Raw genomic sequence first — 17,090 nt, 5'->3', positions numbered from 1 at the left:
GTTATGTATATTTTGTCACACACAAAAATACCTAACATAACGAAAAGGTGATCAAATATTACTTTGCTAACTATGGGGAGAACTAGTGTGGATAATCTTAGCATCATATGTATTTACCTATAATACATTAAATATTTGAGGCAGGAGTGATTAACCTGAAACTTTTATATATATGTGTGTGTGTGTGTGTGTGTGTGTGTATTTATATTTATTTTTTAAAAGATTTTACTTATTGATTCCACAGACAGAGATCACAAGTAGGCAGAGAAGCAGGCAGAGAGGGGGGGGAAGCAGGCTCCCTGCCAAGCAGAGAGCCCGATGCAGGGCTCGATCCCAGGACCCTGGGATCATGACCTGAGCCAAAGGCAGAGTCCTTAACCCATTGAGCCACCCAGGCGCCCCTATATTTATTTATATTTTGCATAATGTTAAAAATTTTGCATCTCTTAAGAACCAATCTCTGGAGAAGCATCTCAAATATACACTGAATAGCAGGAAGCCAGTCACTTAGAATTAAACTTTTTAATTTTTTTGTTTTAACCCCAGTAAAATTAACATACTGTGTTATATGAGTTTCAGGTGTACAATATAGTGATTCAACAATTCTATACATTACTCACTACTCATCGTGAGAAGTTTACTCTTTAATTCCCATCTCCTACTTCACCCCCACCCACCTCTGGTAATCTTCAGTTTATTATTCCCTATAGTTGAGTCTGATTTGTGGTCTTTTTCTCTCTCTCTCATGCTCTCTCTTTCCTTTTGCTTTTTTGTTTTATTTCTTAAATTCAGCTTTTGAGTGAAATAATATAGTATTTGTTTTTCTCTGACGGACTTATTTCAATTAGCACAATACTTTCTAGTTCTATCCATGTTGTTGTAAATGGCAAGGTGTCATTCTTTTATATAGCTGGATAATATTCCATGGAACATATATACTACATATTAATTATCCATTCATTTGCAATGGACACTTGGACTACTTCCATAATTTGGTTATTGTAAATAATGCTACAATAAGCATGTGCATCTATTCCTTTCTTTCTTTTTGTATCATTTTGGGTAAATACCCAGTACTTTAATTACCTGATTATAAGGCAGTTATATTTTTAAATTTTAGAGGAACCTTCATACTGTCCCCCACAGTAGAGACACCCATTTGCACTCCTACTGACATGCAAGAAGATTTCCTTTCCTCCACAACCTCTCCAACACTTCTTTTTTTTTAATTTATTTTTTATTTATTTTTTATTTATTTTTTATTTTGAGACTCGCTTCTTTCATTTAGCATGTTTTTTTAATTTTTAAATTTTTTATTTCTATTCAGCATAACAGTATTCATTGTTTTTTCACCACACCCAGTGCTCCATGCAATCCATGCCCTCCCTAATACCCACCACCTGGTTCCCCCAACCTCCCACCCCCCACCCCTTCAAAACCCTCAGGTTGTTTTTCAGAGTCCATAGTCTCTCATGGTTCACCTCCCCTTCCAATTTCCCTCAACTCCCTTCTCCTCTCTGTATCCCCTTGTCCTCTATATTATTTGTTATGCTCCACCAATAAGTGAAACCATATGATACTTGACTCTCTCTGCTTGACTTATTTCACTCAGCATAATCTCTTCCAGTCCCGTCCATGTTGCTACAAAAGTTGGGTATTCATCCTTTCTGATGGAAGCGTAATACTCCATAGTGTATATGGACCACATCTTCCTTATCCATTCATCCGTTGAAGGGCATCTTGGTTCTTTCCACAGTTTGGCGACCGTGGCCATTGCTGCTATAAACATTGGGGTACAGATGGCCCTTCTTTTCACTACATCTGTATCTTTGGGGTAAATACCCAGTAGTGCAATTACAGGGTCATAGGGAAGCTCTATTTTAATTTTCTTGAGGAATCTCCACACTGTTCTCCAAAGTGGCTGCACCAACATGCATTCCCACCAACAGTGTAAGAGGGTTCCCCTTTCTCCACATCCTCTCCAACACACGTTGTTTCCTGTCTTGCTAATTTTGGCCATTCTAACTGGTGTAAGGTGGTATCTCAATGTGGTTTTGATTTGAATCTCCCTGATGGCTAGTGATGATGAACATTTTTTCATGTGTCTGATAGCCATTTGTATGTCTTCATTGGAGAAGTGTCTGTTCATATCTTCTGCCCATTTTTTGACATGATTATCTGTTGTGTGTGTTGAGTTTGAGAAGTTCTTTATAGATCCTGGATATCAACCTTTTGTCTGTACTGTCATTTGCAAATATCTTCTCCCATTCCGTGGGTTGCCTCTTTGTTTTGTTGACTGTTTCCTTTGCTGCACAGAAGCTTTTGATCTTGATGAAGTCCCAAAAAAGGTCATTTTTGCTTTTGTTTCCATCGCCTTTGGAGACCTATCTTGAAAGAAGTTGCTGTGGCTGATATCAAAGAGGTTACTGCCTATGTTCTCCTCTAGGATTCTGATGGATTCCTGTCTCAGGTTGAGGTCTTTTATCCATTTCAAGTTTATCTTTGTGTACAGTGTAAGAGAATGGTCGAGTTCCCCAAACTTCTAGAACTCATACAGCAATTCAGTAATGTGGCAGGATACAAAGTCAATGTACAGAAATCAGTGGCTTTCTTATACACTAACAATGAAAATACAGAAAGGCAAATTAGAGAATTGATTCCATTTACTATAGCACCAAGAACCAGAAGATACCTCGGAATAAACCTAACCAAAGATGTTAAGGATTTGTACTCGAGGAACTACAGAATACTCATAAAAGAAATTGAAGAAGACACAAAAAGATGGAAGACCATTCCATGCTCTTGGATCGGAAGAATAAACATTGTTAAAATGTCTATACTGCCTAGAGCAATCTATACTTTTAATGCCATTCCGATCAAAATTCCGCTGGTATTTTTCAAAGAGCTGGAGCTAATAATCCTAAAATTTGTATGAAATCAGGAGAGACCCCAAATTGCTAAGGAAATGTTGAAAAACAAAAATAAAACTGGCGGCATCATGTTACTTGATTTCAAGCTTTACTACAAAGATGTGATCACCAAGACAGCATGGTACTGACATAAAAACAGACACATAGACCAGTGGAACAGAGTAGAGAGCCCAGATATGGACCCTCAACTCTATGGTCAAATAATCTTCGACAAAACAGGAAAAAATATCCAGTAGAAAAAAGACAGTCTCTTCAATAAATGATGCTGGGAAAACTGGACAGCTATATGTAGAAGAATGAAACTCGACCATTCTCCAACACTTCTTTCTCCTATTGTTGCTTTTAGCCATTCAGACAAGGGTGAAGTAATATCTCATTGTAATTTTGACTTGCATTTCCCCAATGATGTGATGTTGAGCATCTTTTCATGTGTCTGTTGGCCATCTGAATGCTTTTGTTTGTTTTTTTTTTTTTTGAAAAAAAAGTATATTCCATCTGTATGTTTTCTTTGGTGAACTGTCCATGCCTTCTGCCAATTTTTAAATTCGATTATTTATGGTATTTTTGCCATTGAGTTGTATGACTTCGTTATATATTTTGGATACTAACCTTTTATTGAACATTTTGTTTGCAAATATCTCTCTTCAGTAGGTTGCCTTGTAGTTTTGTTGATTTTTTTCATTTGTGGTGCAGATTTTTATTTTGAAGTAGTCCCAATAGTTTACTTTTGCTTTTGTTTCCCTTGCTTCAAGAGACATATCTACAAAAATTTTGCTAAGGCTAATGCCACAGAAATTACTCCCTGTGTTCTTTTCTAGAATTTTTATGGTTTCATGTCCAACATTAAGGTTTTTTATCCATTTTCACTTTTCTGTGTGTGTGTGTATGGTGTAAGAAAGTGATCCAGTTTCATTGTTTTTACATATTGCTGTCTAGTTCTCCCAACATCATTTGTTGAAGAGATTGTCTTATTTCCATTGGATATTCTTTCCTATTTTGTTGAATATTAGTTGATGATAGAGGTGTTGATTTATTTCTGGGTTCTCTGTACTGTTGCATTGATCTATGAGTCTATTTTTTGTACCAGTACAATACCATACTTTTTTGATTACTACATCTTTTTAATATAACTTGAAGCCTGGAACTGTGATGCCTCCAGCTTTGCTTTTCTTTTTCAAGATTGCTTTATTTGGGGTCTTCTGTGGTTCCATATGAGTTTTGGGTTGTTTATTCTAGCTCTGTGAAAAAATGTTGTTGATATTTTGATAAAGATTGCATTAAATGTGCAGATTGCTTTGGATAGTATGCACATTTTAACAATTTTTGTTCGTCCAATCTTTGAGCATGGTATGCCTTCCCATTTTTGGTGTCATCTTCAATTTCTTTCATCGGGGTTTTGTAGTTTTCAGAGAACAATACTTTTGCCTCTTTGGCTAAATATTTTTCCTAGATATTTTATTGCTTTGGTATAATTATAAATGGGATTGTTTTCTTCTCTTGCTGCTCTTTCATTATTAATATACAGAAATAAGACAGATTTCTGTACATTGATTTTTTATCCTGAGACTTCACTGAATTCATTTGGTAGTTCTAGTAGCTTTTTGTTGGAGTCTTCAGGATTTTCTAGGTACAGTATCATGTTACCTTTAAATAGTGAAAATTTGACTTCTCCCTTGCTTATTTGGATGCCATTTATTTATTTATTTATTCTTATTATTTTCAGTTTTTGTCTAATTGCTGTGGCTTAGACTTCCAGTACTATGTTGAATAAAAGTAGTGAGAGTAGATATCATTGTCTTATTTCTGACCTTAGAGGAAAAAGAGTTCTTTCACTATTGTGTATAATGTTAGTTGTTTGTTTTCTATATATATGGCCTTTATTATGTTGAGTATATTAACTCTAATCTCCTTTTTGAGAGTTTTTTTTAATCATGAATGGATGCTGTGCTTTTTCTGCATAAATTAAAATGATGATATAGTTTTAATATAATTAATCTTTTAAAAACACACATAAAAACTATCACAGATTATTTCCTATAAGAAACAGAATATTAATGTTATCAATTGTGATTCAGTGGTATGTTTCTCAGAATAAAACTTATAATATTCATACTTGTCCCTTTAGTCTTTTCTTCCCAAGTTCTATCCTTTATATCACTGTTATATCACATATATCCTTTATATCACTGTTAGATCAAATTCCCCTAAACTGTTTTCTTTGTGATATTCCATTCCCCTTATTTATTTATTTATTTTTTTAAGATTTTATTTATTTATTTGACAGACAGAGACCACAAGTAAGCAGAAGTCAGGCAGAGAGAGAGGAAGGGAAGCAGGCTTCCTGCTGAGCAGAGAGCCCGATGAAGGGCTCATTCCCAGGACCCTGAGTTCATGACCTGAGCTGAAGGCAGGAGCTTCTGAGCCACCCAGGTGCCCCCCATTCCCCTTAAATTTAATTTTCCCTTCACTGTAAGTTAAAATCCAAAAGCTTCCACTTTGACATTTCAGAATATCAAATGATCTGGTATTTATTTGAATTTTTAATTGTCCTCCCAAATTACATTTCAACCTAAAGTCCCAGCTTTTATCTACACTTCTTTCTCCTTTTTATCCATAGCTTTCATTGTGAATTTTTCTAGACCTGAAATTTCCTTTATTATAGTGTGTATGTACAAAATACAAATTTTGTATTTTGTTAGGTTCTCCATGAATAGAAAATATTCATGGAGAACCCATTTCTAGGTTCTAGTTTTCTAAGTTCCTTCATGAATATTTTTGAGGGCATCATCCCATACTTATTTCCATCTTTTAACTCTGATAACTTTACTAATTGTAAATTTGTCACTTTGCCTTAAGTTAATATATTTTAACTATTATACATCTTGAAGGGAATGTGATTGCTATAACTACAAATCATATGACTGAGTTATTGAACAAACCTATCACACTTTGTCCAAATGAATGTCTCCCATTTAAAGAATTTGTCTTTGGAAAATTAAATACTTAATGTAATAGAGTTATTGTTCAAAATATAATTAACATTTCTTTTTGGAAATTCTTTCCATATAGTCTTCATTCTTTGGGGAAAAATATAATTTTCAAGATAGTAAATATAATTTTCAAGATAGTAAAGTCATATTGATTTGAGATGGTGAATAGGTTGAGTGGTATAGTTTGGCATTAAATTTATTTATTCTTGCATCCCTTTTTTACATTGTTTTATAGGGTGATTATGAAACAATAAAAGAACATTTAAAGGATATATTTCTTATGATGCACCTAAAATACATTAGAGGGAGTTCTTCAAAATATTTTGAGCTTATGAATAAGTGTGCAATTAAAAAAAATCTGAAAGGATTAACACTTATTGAAGACAACTTTCTAGTAGCCCTTTTTCTAATTTCTGGAAAATATCAATATATTCATAAATAAATAGAAACATTTTACCGTTCCACACAGCCAGAAAGCTTGGAACAATGGCTAGAAGCAGGGGCATCATGACCTCCAGCAACATATAAGAATCCGTTGTATGCTGCAACTCCCACACCTCCACGTCTTTTTGACATTGAAGCACACAGACTCCACTTGTTAGTGTGTGGATCAAAGTATTCCATTGATTTGAGGCAGGAACTTCCATCACGACCCCCAATAGCATATAGCCTAGGAAAAAAGAACAGAATGTGTGTGTGTGTGTGTGTGTGTGTGCAAGCATTTTTACACACACACACACACACACACACACACCTTGTACAAAGCGTTTAAAGTTTATGATTACATGTTCTACTCCCTTAGTATTTTGTAGTGGATGGCCTGAGTTTGTGAATGGATAATTACCTAAAGGCATTTTTCAAGGTCTACTCCAAACTTCCAGGCTTCAGTGTTTTCATGAAAGTTTGACATTATGGACTAAAACATCCCATTAGAAATGAAGTTAGACAGAGAGAGGAGATATCAAAACATTGGCAGTATTTGTCAATTATACCTCAATAAACCTGGAAATTAAAATAGAAAAGGGTAGGTAGGATGTTTCCAAAGACTAACTCCAGCAACATTAAAATTCTGGCTAGGTTCAACTTAATAGCATTAAAATCCCTCTTATATTTATGAACTATTTTACTTAGTATTAGAAACATTAATCATTAAGAAGATTAACTTAATAAACAGTGAAGGGAATAAGAATCAACAAACTGGATTTTTCCTAAGAAGATGTATTAGCTATCCTATTTCTTCCATAAATTTTAGAATGCCAATTCTTATGATGAGAAGTATTTTTAATCTAATTTAAACTTAATCCTGCATCAATGAAAAAGAAACATTTATTAAACCATATGCTTATAACTGCCTTTCATGCTCAGTTGTGAATAATAACAAGTCAGTAAAACAAAATTAAATTGGTCAAATTTGATGATTTCAGTCTGTTCTGTAATAGTTAGGAGATTGTTCCCAAGTCACTTGATATTGAGATCAGGCCAAAGACAAGCAGATTAAGGCATATTTTAAGCTCCAAGACACTGTAAGTCTGGGCATCCTCTTAAGAATAGACATTTACTAGACATTTACATTTACATTTACTACTTTGTGCACAAGTTCTACAAACCAGTTATACAATGAAATATTGACTATATACAGTCAGTACAAACAAGGGTGTCTCCTGCCACTGATAAATTCTGGTGTCTGAAACTGTCATCATTAAAGTCCCTTCTATATGCTGGTCATTGTTTCTAAAGTTCCTTTGTCAGGAAGGGCATAAGCCCCTGGAAGAAGTAACAATTCAAAGATCTTAGCAACCTTTAATGTCATTGGGTTTTAATACATTATCTTGCTTTTATGGGCAAGTGATCAGGAAAGGGGAGAGATTCAGAAAGATATGACTTGGCGTAATTATAGAGTTGGGAACCCTGAACACTCAGGACAATGAATGATAGAGAACAAAAAGACTTGCCCTATTACAAGACAAACCAAAGTTTTAATAAGAATAAATCATGATGTAAAAAAAAAAAGGTAACTTCTCAAAGACAAAAGTGGAACTTCTTTGCCTATAAATATTCTTCTCAAATTTAATGTGCTTACAAGTCACTTGGGGATATTTTTAAAATGTCAGTTCTGATTCAGGAAGTCTACGGTGGGGCTAAAATTCAGCATTTCTAAATAGATCTCAGGTAATGCTGATGCTGCTGGTCCCAGGACTACACTTGAGTACCAACGCAATACAGAATATTTAGTTAAATGTTCATTTTAGACAAGCATTTTCCCATATAATGAAGGGGACGTTCCAACAAAGAATCTTTATTACTGATTGCTAAGATGTCCCAGTCATTGTGAATGCTTATTGATTGATGGACCACATCACCAAAGTGTTGTACCACGTAACCTGGGAGTAAAGAGCATTCATATTTGGGTTTACTCACTTATTGTTTAAGGCAACAACACCAACTGTGCTTCTAGGAGTTGACATACTGGCCACATAATTCCACTGATGTCCCTCAGGGTCCCATCTTTCTACAGTATTTAGATAACTCCATCCATCATGACCACCAACAGCATACATTGGTCCTTCAAGTGTGACTACACCTAGAAGATAAAAATAACATGAGGTCTCACCACATATAATGGATTTTTTTTTCATTTTACAAACAACTGCCTGCTTAAAAATTGTTTCTGTTTCTTAAATGGTTTTGTGTATACATTATAATTTACTAATCTTGATATGAAACTAAACATGGTCTCTTAACCCTAGGAAATTTTCAGGCATAGTAATTGTTATTGTATCATACATAGTTATATACATAGTCACTGTATCAGGCAGGTTATCATTGTTGTAATACTGAAGTTAATGGAGGTAGTGGAACACACCATTTCTAGGGATGTAATAGAAAATGGAAACTATTTTTTAGCATAATTTCAACATCATTTTTTAAATATAAGAGATAGATGAGACATCTGTACTGAATCTTAGGTAATTCCTAGGTTATTCATAGGTTACATAATTTGTAGGTTAAAACCATGGTAGGTCTTTTTAAGCCCTGCTTTTTATTATAGTGATTAAAAAAAATTCCCATGTGATAACCAAATAAACAGGGATTTTTGAGGTTTAGTTAGAAATTTGTTTCTTGGGGCCCCTGGGTGACTCAGTCATTAAGTGTCTGCCTTCAGCTCAGGTCATGATCCTTGGGTCCTGGGATTGAGCCCTGCATTGGGCTGCCTGCTCCACAGGAAGCCTAATTCTCCCTCTCCCATTCCCCCTGCTTTTGTTCCCTCTCTCACTGTGTCTCTCTTTGTCAAAACAAAACAAAACAAAACAAAACAAAACAAAACAAAAACAATGTTACATTACATACAATGAATAACCCCTATCTAACTGCTTCTCTGGGAATTCACATAATTGGCCTTTCCCCCCACCTTCTTCACCATCTCAATTAGCATCTCAGTGGTATAACTTCATCATTTCTATCTTCTTAGTAATACCAATTAGATTTTAAAAACTTGCTATGATTTCTCTGTAGGATAGTTTTCTAAGTAATGACACAACTGAGCTGAAAAATTATATAGTTTATCATTTGACATAGACAATTTTTTAGATAATTTGGGGAAAAGACAATACCAGACCTGAACCTGACACTTTTTAGATGTGTAAATCAGTTTTTAAACAACTAAATTAAATTAAAAAAAAAAACAAGGGAAACAAAATTTTTCTTGGAATATCTACTAAATAAAAAAAAGGTTTCTTGTGTATTGCTTTCAGATATATTATGGGAAGGATTATGTCTCTGAATTGTTAAAGAGGTTAGCAATTGATTTAAGAAAATGCAAATGTTTAAAATAAAGGGAAAAATTAACACTCAAAAAATTTTAAAAAGCTATTATGCTTTTTAAACAAACTCTAAGACATTAAAAATGTATGTCATCTAAAGAAAGATGTACCCTGACAAATATTCAGGAGAATCAATGTTCCCAACTGTTTCAGAAGTCTCCACTTCATCTTTCTTAAACTTTTTAGAAATCTCTGGCTTAAGTATAATTTATAGTTGCTCTCAATCAAAGCAGTTTTTTCTAAACATCCTTGCCTTGGAGCATCCCAAGCCTTTTGCTGAAATACAGATTTGCCCTTTATGGGAAGGGACAAAGTTCATCAGATTAGAAACATAATGTCTTTCCATCATCAAATGCGTTTTGTTTTTTCTAAATTAAGGTTAGAAGAAAACTCCCTATTTTAGTTTTATGTTTTTTAATGATGTATTCTTTGCAAAACTTTTTATCTCTTTTAAAGTGGTACCTTTTTAAAATAAATTTGAAGGGAGGCAGAGTTAGCAAGTATGACATCTGAAACAAGAAAAAAAAGTTTCACAAGCTTTTACCATTTGATTCAGATTTCAGCGTTTTGAGATGTTTTGACTAAGGGTTTGGCTAAATTCCAATAATGTGCACTCATGATGAGCACTGGGTGATGTATGAAGTTGTTGAATTGCTATATTGTACACCTGAAACTTATATAATACTGTATGCTAATTATACTGGAATTGAAATAAAATAAAATCTTAGTAATGTGCAGCAGTATTTAATTTTTTTAAAGATTTTATTTATTTTATTAACAGACAGAGACCACAAGTAGGCAGAGAGGTGGGGGAAGCAGAGGGGAAGCAGTCTCCCCGCTGAGCAGAGAGCCTGACATGGGGCTCCATCCCAGGACCCTGAGATCATGACCTGAGCCGAAGGCAGAGGCTTAACCCACTGAACCACCCAGGTGCCCCAGTATTTAATTTTTAAAAAGATCTACTAATGATACATTTTTTAGAAACAACATAAAATTAAGCTCTTACCTAAGCCATGCCTATGTGTTGACATGGGAGGCATCACAGTCCAGATTTTGCTAACTGGATTAAAACATTCCACAGTATTCAAAGTTTTTAAACCATCTCTTCCTCCCACGACATAGAGCTTATTATCAATAACTGCAACTCCAAACTGAAGCCTACGGCCATTCATGGTGCCAATATGTAGCCAGCTGTTGGTTCTGAGATCATATTTTTCAATTGTAGTGGTACCTTTTAAAGGGATATTAAACAATGGAAAAATTGCATGTATAAAAATTTTAGTTGGCATCATCCACATTATATTTATGTACCTATAATTTATAGCATAGAATCAGTGATTGCAACTCATTAAAGTACCTAATGATTCCCTAACCTGGTTAATAAAGCAAAGGTAATATTTTGCTACTACCAGATCCAAATGGAAGAGTCAGAATAAAACAGTTCATTTTAATGTATATGGTTTGTATACTTGTAATGGTTTCTTTGGTTATACTATGTTACTATTAGTACTAACACAGGTGTCAACATGATAATTTACATCAAAAAATTACTTTGGAATCTATTACCAACTCTTTACACATCCATTATTATTTTAATTACCCTTGGTCATTCAATATATGAATTTGTGTCCTTTTATTTTATTCAGTTGTGTATGTGTGTGTGTGTGTGTGTGTGTGTTGATTTAAAATACAAGTGACTAAAGAAACAGGAATGAACATTTCTTTTAAATGGGCCTTTTGTGTTGACTCATACAATTTTCCATGATGGTAAAATGAAGAATTACAATTAAAAATAGATTAGGATATTTATAATTATTTATTATATTTAGAATTTAAGTCTGAGATATTTCTTACTTTATGTGTTAATAAAAGTTAATTTTCTACCCAACTACTAAAATGTTAATTTTACTACCATAGTATACTGTCACTACTGCCATAGTAAATTGCCACTATTTCATAATGAATTGATAATTTTTGCATCCATGTTCACCAGTAATATTGGCCTGCAGTTTTCTTTCTTAGTAGCATTTTTATCTGGTTTTGGTATCAGGATAATGCTAGCCTCATACAATAAGTCAGAAAGTTTTCCTTCTTTTTCTATTTTTTAGAATAGTTTGAGAAGAATAGGCATTAACTCTTCTTTAAATGTTTGGCAGAATTACCCCATGAAAGCATGCAGCCCTGGACTTCTGTTTACTGAGAGACATTTGATTACTGATTTAATTTCCATTGCTGGTTATTGGTCTATTCAAGTTTTCTATTTCTTCCTATTTTGGTTTTTGTAGTTTATATGTTTCTAGGAACTTATCCATTTCTTCTAGATTGTCCAATTTGTTGGCATATAATTTTTCATAATATTCTCTTATAGTTATCCTGTGGTGTTGGCTGTTATTTCTCCTCTGTCATTTGTGATTTTATTTATTTGGTTCCTTTCTCTTTTGTTTTTGATAAGCTAGCTACAGGTTTATTAATTTTTTTTCAAAGAACTAGAGAACTAGGAACTAGTTCTTTGGAAAAAATAACAAAATTGATAAACCTCTAGTATACACATACAGTGTACTTAAGACAGCTTTTGGCCAATTATAATGCTGTGGTATGAGATCATACCAAGTCAAAATTTAAGCAAAGTATGTTGTATCTATGGCTGCTTCTGAAAGTTTTTCTATGTATTTTAGATTAGTAAAGACAGTGTTTATTTCTTTTCTGTAATTTTAGATCTTTTCTGATGAATAGTGCACTGCAAGTATTTATGTTTCAAGAGTTAGGATTTTCACAATAAAAACTTGTGTATATAAAGATACTCATTATCTTTTCTCTTTAATCCCTCCATCTTTCACTGGTAAGATGGATTTTGCTGAATGCTGATTTATAGATCAACAATTGCTCTATTTATTACATTTACTATTTACATCACTTAGAAGGATATCTTTTCTACACTGAACATCTCTGAATGATCCTGTTAAAGTGGGAATAACTACAAAGAAACTCACATCAACTTTCACTCTGTCAACCAGCCTATTTCTTCTGAATGTTTTCAGATCTTTCCATGTCCTCATTCTAATATTCCCAAATTGGTCTTCCTACCCACTTCTTCTTATTTTAACTTTCTATTTCAAACTCTTTTCATTTGTGGAATTTACCAAAAAATGAATTCAGATAGGAAATGAAGACTAGACTGCTCTACTTATTCAAATTATAGAGATATTAATAATGAAGTAGTCAGGAAATTGTACAAGGCTACAATAATCAAGTATGTACAGAAGATTTACACTGAAATAATGTAGAAGTCTGTTTTATGTCAAGTTAATTTTTTTTCTGGGCATTAGATGAAATATAGAAGATTAATATATCTCACATCTCTTATTTTTGTCTATGAACATATATAACTGTTAGTTCTATATCTTGAATTCTAAAGATTTCTTCAGCCCATTTACCTCCCTCCACTATTGCTTTAACTAATTAAAATGTAAATCCCCTAACTGGCCTACAATGTCAGCTCTATATTTGACGGGAAAACTTAAATTAGACTTTTTATTCACTGATGTCTCTTCTTAGGACTCATTTGATGATGTTTCTGTGTATATAGATCTTCTTCCCTAAAACATGGCAAATATAGCTTCTTAATTCATCTCTAAGCTCCTATTCAACCCTCATTTATGACCTGGTGAAGAGGAAACAAAACAAACCTAAAGTTGTCATCTTGTTGGGAACATGATAGTTCCTATACCTGTGAATATATCTGATTTAGCATCCCAAGTTTTTGGGTCACATCTTTATGAGGTTCAAACTGGAACAACTCCTAAATCAACATGAAGGGGCCCAAGGGTTCCCCTGGACTTAAACTGCCCACTGCAGATTTCCCCAGAAGAGGCCTAGGTAAAATTGACAGTGGGAAATAAATTAGTTGATTTTTTATTGGACAAAGTGTAATATATTTTTTATTAAAGCTATTCAAGTTTGATGGTTTAATTAAAGTATACATGTCTTTTGGAGTTATCATCATCAAATATAATACAGATAACTAGCTTTTATTCTACCTGAATGTATTAGTTAAATTCTTGTTGTAACTATTGTAATTTGTCAACAAAAATTACTTAAAATAATGATTGATTTTATCTAATGAAGTTTACATGGGTAATTGTTAAGAACAATTAAATTGAATAGATAAAACAGTGTATAGATAAATTTTAAATAGCTTCCAAAATCTTTGGTAACCTGAAACTTTGAAGTTTTGCTAGGTTAAATAATAAATTGGGTTAAATTCATTGGATGTCCAAGTCTTTACAAAATAAGATAAAATATTAATGTTTTAACATTAATTACTAAATATAGGTCTATCTGGTTTTAGCTTCTTATTACGAAAAAACTAAATATACTTTGGTCTGCTAATAAGCATGACTTACACTTTATTAAAAAGTTCTATAGGGGTGCCTGGGTGGCTCAGTGGGTTAAGCCTCTGCCTTCGGCTCAGGTCATGATCTCAGGGTCCTGAGATCGAGCCCCGCATCAGGCTCTCCGCTCAGCGGGGAGCCTGCTTCCCCCTCTCTCTCTGCCTGCCTCTCTACTTGTGATCTCTGTCAAATAAATAAATAAAATCTTTTTAAAAAGTTCTATAAAAATCACATTTCTTCAAAATATAGAATATATTCATAAATTTGCCAATCTAAAAAATTCTGGTCTGATAGACCATTCACAACCTGTCACTACTTAGTTTGCACTGGAGAAAGGTTTTAAGAGTTAAAATTCTGATACATGCCTTTGAGACTGCTGGAAATGATAAGGAAAGCAAGTCTGTATATAGGAAAATAGGAAATATGTAAGAAAGGTATAAGGAATGAAAATACATTTTTATTGAGGAAAAAAAGGTAATTTTTCCTAAAATGAGACTGGCTACATAGACATAAGAGTTATGACAAAATTTGAATTAAAAAGCAGTTGTAGAAAGTTTATGAATGGGGATCTTTGGGGGAAAATATTTATGGTTAGGACTCACTAAGATTGGAAAAAATGAATTTTAAAAGTACAGTGATATAAGACTGGAATTTGGTTCCAATTGGAAATTGGCTTAAATTTGTTAAAAAGACAAAATTTTCTTTTATTGTTGGTCTACTCTTGATAAGAAGTTATAAAAAAAAGTATTTTATCTTTATCTGCACAGAAAAACAAGGTTTCTATGTTTGTTTCTATTAGGTCTTTGGTGACCAAATCTTCTCAATATTAAAGGAGCTAAGTTTTGCTAACAACCAGGTAACCCTTTGTTTTTGCCTTTGGGATCTATTATTGTTAGCTTTGTTAAATAAATAATAAAATATTAAATTGTATAGTGATCTATGATCTTATTTAGGCATATGGTTTAGAATCTTCCAAGCTTCTTAACAAACTTCCTAAAAATTCAAATTCTAAATAAGTCTTTTTGATTTATTAGGCTTGTTTATTTGGTATGTTAAGTTACATTGGAAGCATTGTCAAACAAAAAATAATTGTTTTTGTTAGATTATATCATGTGGGTAAATACTGGGATGGTTCTAAGAGTTATGTAAAATTCCTAAAGTTTTAGTATGTCTTGACATAATGTCATAATTCTAGTTATTAAAATGCTGTGCATCAAAGAAATTACTGCATTTCCTTGTCAAGTACATTATATTAAACTCTTACCAGATTTTTAAACATGGCCATTTTTGAGTCTTTTGTCACTTGCAGTTATTCTAATGCTCTTGTAAAATGCATTTCAGCTTCAAGGAGATTCATGAAAAGGACTTTTGACAGACGCAGGTCTGATACTTTTAAGATCATAAAACTAAACTAAGAATTTCCAGAACAAATGGAAAAACTGCATTCCAACAGAACAAGAATTAATAACATGGGACTAGGTAATTTTAAAAGATGATTATATTTTTATAATTCTTATTTAAATCATTGATGTTTCTCTAATGTTTGCTCTTCCAAATTTAAGGAAAATTTTTTCTCTTAAGATATCTATGACTTACAGAAATATGATAAAAATATTATTTTGTGGGAACACTCAGGTGACTCAGTTGGTTAAGTGTCTGCCTTCAGCTCAGGTCATAATCCCAAGGTCCTGGGATCCAGTCCAGCATTATGCTCCTTGCTCAGTGGGGAACCTACTTTTCCCTCCGCCTACCCCTTCCCCTGCTTGTGCTTTCTATCTCTCTCTTTCTCTCTGACAAATAAATAAATAAAATATTTTTAAAAATATTATTTTGTAAACACACTGAAGTATTTATTTTTCTCCCTACCTTATTCTTGAGGAATTTGGAAACTCTCAATGAGTTTCTTTCTGTGATCACAATTATCATCATTTGCAAAATTTCAATGAAAATGGATACTCCTTATAACAAGTGACCATTGGAAACAGTGGTTATTTTACCAAGGCTTTAAGTGGAATGTTATATTTATGAAAGACATACATAGACTCAGATATAACCAGACAGTTTTAAGGAACTAAAGTTGAGTGTATGGAGCTAATAAAGCCCCTTGAAAATGTTGGCCTAGCGCCTTGTTTACAGAGTTCCCACCATCCTTATCACGTGAGTAAAAAATGTCAGTTCCTGAAAGGTGCAGGAACCTCAAGATATTTCAGGTACTTCAGGAAGAGAAGAATTCACCCAAAGTTACAGGTATTGCAAGCAAATCTGATGGCAAGTATTTGACCTGCCTTCTGGTCTTCAGAGGCTATTGAAAGTTTAATCTAAAATTCATTATAAAAACTCTGGCAAAGTAGGTTTAAGACAGTCTCTATGGTCAATCACTATTCTTGCTGTACTGATATAAATAATTATGTAAAAATTAATTAAATTCATTAAAACTAAACTTATCTTACAAAATATCAGTCTTAATTTGGCTATCTTTGACAAGATTGAGGGTGACTTTAGAGAAAAATATCACAGTTAAGTAACACAGCTTCATGGATATTAGATTCTTGTCTTGATTATCTTTGAGTGTTTGTTGTTTGCTTATAAAACTTGGCTGAGGGATGCCTGGGTGGCTCAGTGGGTAAAAGCCTCTGCCTTCGGCTCAGGTCATGGTCTCAGGGTCCTGGAATTGAGCCCCACATCGGGCTCTCTGCTCGGTGGGGAGCCTGCTTCTTCCTCTCTCTCTGCCTGCCTTTCTGCCTACTTTGGATCTCTGTCTGTAAAATAAATAAATAAAATCTTTAAAAAAAAAGAAAAAACTTGGTTGGATCTAAATTCTTCTGGTTTCCTCCAATACATGGCTATGACTCTCCAAAATAAACTCAGAAAGAATTAATATCCACAATTTGCGTCAACATGTGTGGAACTGGAGGAGATTACACTAAATGAAATAAGTCAACCAGAGAAAAACAAATA

The 17,090-nt window shown here is 33.4% G+C and overlaps 1 protein-coding gene across 1 annotated transcript in view; it reads right to left on the bottom strand.

Moving 5' to 3' along the window:
- KLHL4 (kelch like family member 4) overlaps positions 1 to 17,090 on the bottom strand; it is a gene marked incomplete at both ends in the record, with an annotated part of 155,483 nt that overhangs the window by 25,018 nt on the left and 113,375 nt on the right. Inside the window, 3 exon segments of the mRNA XM_080795867.1 lie at positions 6,378 to 6,590; positions 8,339 to 8,501; positions 10,748 to 10,972. Coding sequence (XP_080651993.1) covers positions 6,378 to 6,590; positions 8,339 to 8,501; positions 10,748 to 10,972 — 601 coding nt within the window.

This window comes from Martes martes, assembly GCF_963455335.1.
Source record: "Martes martes genome assembly, chromosome: X".
NCBI classification, from domain to species: domain Eukaryota; kingdom Metazoa; phylum Chordata; class Mammalia; order Carnivora; family Mustelidae; genus Martes; species Martes martes.
Note: the sequence above shows the minus strand (reverse complement) of the source record. Positions and strands in the feature narration are given on the sequence as shown.